This window comes from Xenopus tropicalis, chromosome 8 (genome assembly GCF_000004195.4).
Source record: "Xenopus tropicalis strain Nigerian chromosome 8, UCB_Xtro_10.0, whole genome shotgun sequence".
Lineage (NCBI taxonomy): Eukaryota > Metazoa > Chordata > Amphibia > Anura > Pipidae > Xenopus > Xenopus tropicalis.
The window spans coordinates 119,493,321-119,504,147 of NC_030684.2; the positions used below are offsets into that span (position 1 = coordinate 119,493,321).

Here is a 10,827-nt window from a genome sequence, read left to right on the forward strand (position 1 = left end):
AACGGCTTAGAATTAATGAGATCATTGTGCAAAATGGTATACTTGGGTTTTCTTCTCCTTTATTTATATTTTAACTACAACTGGTTGTGGTTGTAATATACAGCATGTGCGTCTTTTTAAGGCCACTTGGTAAACTCCGCCAGTTGTGTGTTGACATGCAGTCAAAGGCTCTCTCGCGCCTCTTAATCATGTGAGTACTCGCGGCAAACACTGAGCTTGCACGATGTGCCACAACACTCTTATTTATGCTTCTGATGTGCCAAGACTGCAAGTGACAAATCACAAGGCCTTGGGCTCCCAGCGCTTTCCTTCTGGGAATATATTTATGTGCAGTCGCTCTCAATATTAGCCATACACATTCACACTTCCAGCAACCTTCTGAATCACACCTTAATGTTCATACACTTTATTTTGTGTTATTGGAGCAGAAACGGCTCCCGTTATTCTAGAACTACACCTTCCAACTGAGACCAGCTGATTAACAGACCTGTAAGGACGCATGCAAGGCATTGTGAGAAATATAGCCTGAGCTAGAGACAATCGGCCTTCTGCTATATTGTTTCAAGAATCAGAACCGGCAGTGCATAAAGGGACAAATACAACTTTTGTTGCAGTTACATTTACAAATACATTTAAAACCACTGGATATGTTTAATTAATGCACATTGGTTGCTTAGAATTACATTTTCATTGTTATTTTTGGAGTTTCTATCACCTTAAAAACCTTTGCAATAATAACCGAGGAGGTGTATATCAGATTAAGACATGCTTAGATGGCCGGAAACTAGTAGTTCTTAATTATGGAACAATTATTTAATAATCATGAAGGGACATATACTGTATAATGCTACCATAGAGCCCAATAATACAACCCATCAGGTAAGAGCGCACTTTGCCTATTAACTATATATCTCTCACACCTAGAGGGGTACAGGTATAGAACCTGTTATCCAGAATGCTCGGGACCTGGGGTTTTCTGGATAAGGGACCTTTCTATAATTTGGATTTCCATAACTTAAGTTTGTTAAAAATCATTTAAATATTGAATAAACAGGATTGTTCTGCCCCCAATAAGGATTAATTATATCTTAGTCGGGATCAAGTACAAGGGACTGTTTTATTATTATTATGGAGAAAAAGGAAATAATTTTTAAAAATTATAATTATTTGCCTATAATAGAGTCTATGGGAGATGACCTTTCCATAATTTGGAGCTTTCTGGATAACGGGTTTCCGGATAAGGGATCCCATACATGTAATACATTGGGGAAATGGGCAATACTCTATCCCTAAACCTCACACATGGATTCCTACTCTGTTGACGATTCCTTCAAGTTGGACTTGTTCTTTGTTGGACTAATTATCTACTGCTCCTTGAGAACTTCCAACTAAGAAAAAGTGTTTAGTATAATTACACAGTCACATGATTCTCAACATTGCATCTCGCTAAGCTGGATAGAAGGTAAACAGATGTACAGAAAAACAGACAGAAATGGATTGAAAATAATAACATAATTTTCAAGGTTGAATCCTACAATGGTTAGGGTCTGGTGCAGGTTGAGGTTTTTCCTGACCCGCAAAATACACAGCAGCCCAGGGTACTGTTTGCTGAACATTGTCATTTTATTTCATTCTCTTAGCTGTCCTAAATTCTAGGAAGGGCATGTCCAGTACAGCACATGAGTTTGCCCAAGGTTTACTGGTGACACCATTTAAGCAGAGTGCCCTGGGCTGGTGCAGTTTTGGAAGAAGAGCCCTAACCCAGGGTAATAGGTAAGCCAGTAGATGGGTGGGGGGGGGTTCTCTAACAACTTGTCCACCCGCCAAGTGATTTTACTTTTCCTTATACTTTAAAAAGGGGTAAATCACATTTACAATACTTAGGGGCCCATTCATGAAAGTACGAATGGTAAAATTTCGTATATGTTCTAACTTTTAGAACTGTGTGTATTTTCTATGATATTTTCTTATTAATTTCCGCAACTTTTTCGTGCTTTGCGTCAATTTGTGCGACAAACTCATATTTGTCCCAACGAGTACAAAAGGTTCGTTAACCATTCAAGCTTCGGTATCGTGTCTTTCCTTGGGCCAGGTTGGAGCTGCAGAGTGCAATTGAGCCCTATGGGAGACTTTCCTTGGGCCGGGTTGGAGCTGCAGAGTGCCATTGAGCCCTATGGGAGACTTTCCTTGGGCCAGGTTGGAGCTGCAGAGTGCCATTGAGCCCTATGGGAGACTTTCCTTGGGTCAGGTTGGAGCTGCAGAGTGCCATTGAGCCCTATGGGAGACTTTCCTTGGGTCAGGTTGGAGCTGCAGAGTGCCATTGAACCCTATGGGAGACTTTCCTTGGGCCGGGTTGGAGCTGCAGAGTGCCATTGAGCCCTATGGGAGACTTTCCTTGGGCCGGGTTGGAGCTGCAGAGTGCCATTGAGCCCTATGGGAGGCATTCCTTGGGCCGGGTTGGAGCTGCAGAGTGCCATTGAGCCCTATGGGAGACTTTCCTTGGGCCGGGTTGGAGCTGCAGAGTGCCATTGAGCCCTATGGGAGACTTTCCTTGGGCCAGGTTGGAGCTGCAGAGTGCCATTGAGCCCTATGGGAGACTTTCCTTGGGCCGGGTTGGAGCTGCAGAGTGCCATTGAGCCCTATGGGAGGCATTCCTTGGGCCGGGTTGGAGCTGCAGAGTGCCATTGAGCCCTATGGGAGACTTTCCTTGGGCCGGGTTGGAGCTGCAGAGTGCCATTGAGCCCTATGGGAGACTTTCCTTGGGCCGGGTTGGAGCTGCAGAGTGCCATTGAGCCCTATGGGAGACTTTCCTTGGGCCAGGTTGGAGCTGCAGAGTGCCATTGAGCCCTATGGGAGACTTTCCTTGGGCCGGGTTGGAGCTGCAGAGTGCCATTGAGCCCTATGGGAGACTTCCAAAATCATGCACTGAAGGTTCAAAGTCAGAAAGGTTTTTGCACCGTTTATGATCCTTTGGATACGAAAATTTTGTTACTTTCAGATCGTACCATGATATTTTCGTACGGATTTTCGTACAATTAACACACATCAGAAATTTTCTTTATTAATACGAATTTTTGCCAATCGTGCTTTTAATTGGCGAAAACTCGTACTTTGATAAATGAGCCCCTTATTGTGTTCTTATAGCACACCCCATAGAATTTATCTAGAATGCTAATTTTTATCAGTAACACATGAGTTGCCCTCCTATCTTGTGTCAGAAATGTAGCCATTGCTGAGTACCAGACAAATTAGCTCTCCCTCATTCCTTCTAATTCTGTTACTGACAAACAGCGACAGAAGGCTACATTGGTGGCAGCCACAGCTACAATTCAGGAAGTCTGATCTTAATGCTGGGAATCCCAGTACCCTATGGATCAAATTGTAACAGTCCAGAGAGATGGCAGCAGGAGTTCCCTGTATATTTTAGAAAAAATATACATAAATAAAGATAGAAGGCTACAATAAAGGTCATTATTTTGGGTGTACTTATTAAAAAAAATATGTTTTGTGAAGGTAAACTAGCCCTGCAAACTGCTGAATGATATGCAAGCTATTTGCACAATGCCCCACGCAATAGCCAAAATGCAAAAAATTGGCTAACGGTGGCCTTCATTTTGCGCCTAGCCCACTGAGTGGGCATTGTAAATCAGCCCTATAGTTTTTTCATGCTCCATCCAACAGTTGTTAGGAACCACCACTTCCAAAGCAACACAAGAAAATAACAAAAATCCACTGGAGAACTGTATCAGTGCAATGTAGTGTTGGATTATTTAGGGATGCATAGCACTACATGTTTCAGCCTATACGAATCCTTCCTCTGGTGATGAACAGATAATGCAGCTTAACTGATGTAAAGTAAACAAACCACTGACATTTTAAAATAAAAAACACTGAGCAAAATGGGCCTTTAAGTCAATTTACCCCAACCGATACCATGTCATGTGATCACAAGAACTAGCACCACCCAGTGGCCATGTTTATTACATCAGAAGTATTTTGGATACTGAAGTAAATGTCTATCCCAAGGAGAACCAAATTCATACATACATTTGAAAGGCTCTCTGGCATGCTTATATACTTATACTATAAAACATTTGTATAGCAAGTCTCCAGCCATTGGAAAATCTAAAATATTCAGTCCAATTTGTGACAAAGTTCATATAGTATCAAGGTAAAACCAGATGATTACAGCCATCTATGGGGGCAAGAGCACCAATGGTGTATTTAAGGGTAAATTCATATATTTAATTATATAGTACTTTTCTCCCTTGGACACCAAAGCTCTTTAAAGGCAGCAATTATGGGCAGGAAAAAAAATCTGCTCTTCCCTCCCTTGCAGAGGCCAAATGCTAACAAATGATTTGAATCTAAAATAGCCCAAATGCAAAACAGTATTCCCCAATTCTTACAAGTTTGGTCTGCCTGAACAAGATGGACAATGAATGGAATTTCTAGCTGCAAAAAGGATCACCCAACTCTAAACTTCTTTCTTTTTTCCCCTTGTTCTCCCCTCCCATCTCACTCAATAATTAAGACATTTTGGTACAGGCTTAGTGAAGCAAATGAAGTATCTTTGCTCATAAGTCAAAAGCTGGTGAGAAAGCTGACTGCTACGGTCTTGTTTACCTTAGCAACCAGGCAAAGGTTTGATTGAGAGACTGGAATATGAATAGGAGAGGGACTGAATAGAAAGATAAGGACAGAAAATAATAATAACACAGAGCAATAGTTTTTTGGCGGCTGGGGTCAGTGACCTCAATTTAAAACATGAAAAGATGCAAATCAATGACAATCAATTACAAAGTTGCTAGAAAAAGGATATTCTATAAAACACAAAAATTAGGGTAAATGTGAACAACCCCTTTAACTATATGTCCAGGGTCACAAGGAGTTACCAAGAATTCTTTTTTATTTAATGACAGTAGAATGGCATATCTTATTAATATAAAAGAGGAAGGAAGTCCATGTCCCGAAGAGCCTACATCTTGGTAGTGCCTTGGTACAGGGCTAGCTTACATGCCCTATACAGAATGGGAGTCTTAAATAGGGACAGGTGTTCATAGAAAGAGACTAAATACTCTGCATGCCAATTGCAGTCCAGAGCCCTATAGCAATTGAATAGAATAAATACCCAAGTTATATAAATGAAAACATACACGCAAAAGCACGGCCTCGCGGAAAGTCAGCGCAACTACAGATTACACTGTTGGCAGAAGCAGTGCCTAATCTTAATACATGCATATATCTGTGTTAAACATATTCTATATTAGTTTGCCTTTAATTTAGTAATCCCTTAATGGGCATGCAAGGTAATAATAAAGGACCTTGTTGCCTCAGCACAGCCTATATACATGCATGGCCTTCATACAGTCATGTTTCCTGTTTTTTGCTGTATGTGAGGAGCTGCTTTTCTTGGCATGAATGTAAGTCACGTGACCGTCAGGACATAAGAGCACAAAAACGTGACATTGTGCACATAAATACATAAGGATGTACACAATTCTGTTACATGTAGGATACTAAATATAGTAACACTGCCACCTTGGGTAACATCTTGCTGCCATATCCTCTTAGCATTGTGGCCTTACAGCTGGATGGGCCTCAAACACATATAATGAAATGATGAAAATTGTATATACAAAAGCAGATGCATTTCAGTGCATATATATATATATATATATATATATATATATATTTATTTATTACTTTTTTCACATTGATTTCTTTTCTAGACTTAACCTATTAGAAGCAGCCATGACTTTTGCCCTTGGTCATTTGTTAAGAAACTGCCATTATTGAACAGGGCTGCAAAATGAATAAGAATGGGGAGGGGGGGGGCAAACAGCTGGGGTGAAAAGGGCTCATTTATTACAAATGCTAAATTTAATTAATTTATCAGCTTAAGGGAAAAAACAGCCTTTGTATATGATTCCCATGGCGGCAATACCAAGTGACACTTGGGCATATTTAAATCCTGGGTGTGTTTTAAAGCCCAGGAGGTCAATGTAATTTCATGCAACACACATATTTGTATCTTAAGGGAGAATTTAAATGATCACAAATATTTCACATAAAAATACACGGTAGTGCTCATTCAATGCGGTACAAAGTGAAAAACTGACATTCTAATTGGCAAGTTTTTTCCTTACAATACAGCCTTTTATCCCAGAATTCCAGTGTTATCACAGACACACAAACATGAATGCAATTCAGTATTCATTTTGGTAAATTGCGTGCAACTGGCAGCCCGGTTTTTTCCCCTCCTCGTGTCAGTTCCAGCGCAGAGTGTAAATAATTCCATTAGCATGTGATTCAGTCAGTTGTGGCTACTTACTCAAGCCACTAAGGAATAATACCATCAGGTCCAGGCTGACAGTAATTCCAGAGTTCCCTTACATCAATGTATGTACTACTGCATTAGAGCATGCTGAAAGGGTGCGTGGTGCTTGCCGCAAATTGCAAAGGATGGACGCAAGTTCTAAACAGCATCAATGTGCCCCCAATTTGAGCAAATGCACTTCATAAAGCCTTAACGTGTTTTTTTAATTTGCTACGGAAGACACTGTATTTCTTACACAGCGGAGGATGCTGGGATTGGTAACTTTTCTACAAGTGATTTAATTGAATAAGAACCAGCTATATACATTGCTATATATATATTACCCCTCTCGGGTCAGTGCGGACATGCAGAATGGAAATCCTTGCCAGAGAAATGCTAGTTGCACAATAGAGTTTTGCAAGCAGCAATTTTTTTCTGCTCTGCTTGCATTCAGCACCATGGCAGAAGAACAGCTCCAAACCAGAGAGAAAAGGGAGGGGGGGGTGGGGGAAAGGGAATTCCCAGTATATACAGGCACTACATTTTACCCTTTCATATTCCTACAAACGACTGCTGATAATAAAAAGCAAACCCTAAATAACTATCAATTCTGCCCCCCTCTTCCAAAAAAATCCACAAGCAGAAAATATGCTAACTGCATTGCAAGTAACCCAGGATAAGCTGCAATATCTGCATTCTACTCTATGAAATCTGCATTCTAATGCTGCCTGCACGATGACAAACTGTACTCTATATTTATGGCTATCTATTAAGGATGCTTGCATGTTCAGCCTCTCTCTCCTGCTCTCCTTCCCCACAGATAACAAACAGCATTTGTTGCATTGAATGGAATCCCCTTACATTGCAGATTTTCTGCCATTAAGCTCCAAATATTATATCCAGATCTTTCATTTCAGGCTTTCTGCCTTTGTACGTCACTGAGCTCGAAACTCCAAGACCTCCCATAGAAAAAAAAAATCACGAAGAGGGAAAAAAAAAATGAGATCTAGAGGCAGAGGTAGGATGGAGGAGGGTGAGCGTTTGCTTTTGATCTATGTTAAAGGGGCAGTCACTTCTAGATGTATTTTTCAGATAGAAGTGTATGTATTGCATCCATTGTAAATAAGCCTAGGGAAGCAGAAGATTCCAGCCTTATACACACACACACATATATATATGTATGTTTATATATATATATAGATATGTACTGTACATATAGATAGTACATATAGATAGATATAAAGGTACAGCTTGAAATAAAAGGGAAGGGATTGCCAATTTATGACTAAACACAGACAGAGCTGTATGAAGATAAAAATAACCCGTGGTACCACTATCAATCACACGCTGCAGCTTCTCAGGGCCTTTATTAAACACTTTAATCAAAGGTTCACAGAAGGCAAAGGGCAGCCAGACATTTGCAGTGGGATCACAGCGATAGCACCACTTCGGCACATTCCCACTGCAGCGGCCACGTTGGGCTTGCAGCACGGACAACTCAGGATCATGCTTTGCAAATGACTGCAATCCTTATCTAATCTCCATGGGTGGATTTCCCCCATATCTGCCCTCCCCCAGTCATGGTGTGTGTGTGTGCGCAAAAGATTCACACACACACACACACACATATATACATAATATTGCATAAACAAACAACAACCAAAACACAGCCACACTCATACAAAAAAATATACAGGTATGCAAAGTGAAGCATATTTATACAAGCACACACATACAAACAAAACACAGGCACTTACATACAAGCACAGACATACACACACTAACAAAACACAGGCACACACACAGAAATACAGGCATACACATACAAAATACAGGCATACAAACACACGCGTGTATATACAAGAAGACACACAGGAAAAATACACACATGCAAACAAACTGCAGACAGGCACAAATAGAAATATAGATACCCTCACATACAAAACACAAGCACACACATGCAAACAAAACACAGGCACACACAGATATACACAGTACAGACACACACATACAAGCACAAACATACAAAACACAGGGACACACGCAAACAAAATGCAGGCACACACATACAAAACACAGACACATACATATAATCACAGGCGCATGTACACGAGCACGCAAATGAAAAACACAGACACGCACATATAATCACACACGCATGTGCACAAGCATATACATACAAGCAGGCACACGCAAAACACAGACATACAAAGCCCCGGCACACAAATACACAGACATATACATACAAGCACGCACATGCAAAACACAGACATATGTGCAAAAGCATATACATACAAGCACACATAAGTAAAACACATGCAAACTAAACACAGGGACAAATTAAAAAAAACCCACAGGCACACAAACAAGAGGTACGCACATACAACCCCCAGGCATGCCAAACTCTCCCTTAGAAACTGGGGGATTAAAGCTAAAATATTGAAATAGACTGATTGCAAGCAAGAGAGGCAGCAGATACAAGCAGAATGCAAAGTAAAGGGATTACAGCAGAGAATAAGCCTGAGAGTTTCTCTTGTTATTCTGGTAGCTAAATGGAATATCACACAGCAAGAAGCTCGTATGGCAGGAGGGAGAGATAAAATATTATTTCAGGTGAAGTGACAGATTTGGGCATAGGGATTACGTTTAATTACTAACCACACTGCTATACATGTAAGCAAATCATTTTCAGTAGGAGGCAGACAACACAGTGCCATCTCATTGTGTAAGGTTCTATAGAACCAGCAACTATAAATATGCACTGGAGTGCTTAACCCCTTCAGGGCACGAGAGAGCTCCATAAGCGCTGCTACGCTACTGGAAAACTCCCTGGCACCAAAGGGGTGAAATCAGACAAAACACCCCAGGAAGGATTAGAACAAACGGCGACGGTAGACTTTGCAAAGGCATTTGTATGGAAGGAATGCAACAGCGGTGTACATGCCCAATAGATATTCAAAATATTATATCTCTACAAATGCATGGATAGGGGGGAGGAGGAAACATTTCCCCCCTGCAATAAACACATCTATTTCCAGTGCATATCACCATATAACACACACACACATATATATATATATATATATATATATATATATACAATCCAGTTTGATTACTGATTCAATACAAATGCAGCAGCTGTAGAGACAATGGAGAAGGTTGCTGATCCGTATGGGATCCAAAATGCCCAATAAGCATCTAACAGTGGCGAGAGATCAGATACACAGACAGGTTAGAGATGGCCAATCTGCATGCAACCCTCCAGCTGGGCTCAACTGCATCTCTCTGCATCCCCCCAGATGCTGCTAGGAATTGTAGTTCCATTCCAGCTAGAGGGCTGCAGACTGGACTATGAATATAACAATTGCATTATATGAAACAGAGCACTGCATAAGGATATAATAAGATATGTATCATATCAGGCATAATAATGATTTAAGAAAAATCCATGAAATAATCCCAGTCCAGCAATACACACAGTCAGGGAATGGGGCTTGGGGTAATTGAAGGGAAATGAGGGGAATGGGGTATTAGCAGGTACAAATGGGGAGTCGGGTTGGCAGTAGATAGGGGATAGAGGGAAATGGGGCTGATAGGGGAGCTGAGGACAGCTAAGCCAGGGCTGTAGGGCTGGGGGTGGTAAAGGGGGGGCAATTGAAATGGACATTCCGAGGGGTGATTTCTATTTCTGAGCCACAGGGTTCAATCGGGCAGAGGCGAATGGGGGGTTTATATCATTTTCGGGGTATTTTCGGAGCCCGATGCTGCTGGGGTGGGCATTCCGGGCTATTTGCCCCTACAGTACAACGGGAAGGCATCTGCCCATCAGTTGTGGGGTTGGTAATGGGGATACCGATCTCCTGGCAGCCAGGTGCCATTTTGTAGAGATCCCCCTGTGCCAGTGACAGGGGGTGGAGGGAGTGCAGCAGGGGGGACACATTACACGGAAGGGCCATGCATCGGGGACGGCAGAACCGGAGCCTTTTTACCTGTCAGGACACCGACGCGGATTTGATGATCGTGATTGGTGAGGATCATGCCCTCGGTCGCCATCTTCCTTTCCGCCGGAGCCGCTGTCACCGGCCGCGAACCGAGCAGGAGAAGCCCTGGGCTGGGGAGAGTGGGGAGCCAGGGGGCCGAGCCGAGCGCCGAACGCATCCACCCAGGCCGTGAAGAGACGGAGATAGCTGAGTAGCTGGGAGGCAGCCAGGCGTGAGCAGCGCACTACCGATGTGACACTGCGAGAACGCCTTCACTGTCTCTGTCAGGCTCCTTGCTGCAGGGATCTTCCACCTGTGGCTCTACAGCTGTTACAGGAGCATTGTGGGAGTTAGGTACAGCCTAATGTTTCCTTGGGGATTGTGGGAGTTGTAGTTCAGCAACGGGGAACTTGAAAACCTAATGTAGTATATCAGAGCTCACTAACCTTTGTATAGAGTTATGCAGCCATGCATAGCAGGGATATATTGTGCCCCACATAAGATTATGGGAGAAGACACACAAAGCTA

The 10,827-nt window shown here is 42.2% G+C and overlaps 1 protein-coding gene across 19 annotated transcripts in view; it reads right to left on the minus strand.

Annotated features, from left to right (window-relative positions):
- gphn (gephyrin) overlaps positions 1-10,625 on the minus strand; it is a 209,800-nt gene extending 199,175 nt beyond the window's left edge. For 7 of the 19 annotated variants that reach the window (XM_018096115.2, XM_018096119.2, XM_018096114.2 and 4 more), the window contains exon 1: positions 10,309-10,624. In XM_018096115.2, the coding sequence (XP_017951604.1) occupies positions 10,309-10,477 (169 nt within the window). In that variant the 5' untranslated portion in view covers positions 10,478-10,624. 19 annotated transcript variants of the gene reach the window in all.
- Positions 10,626-10,827: the final 202 nt, after the last annotated feature.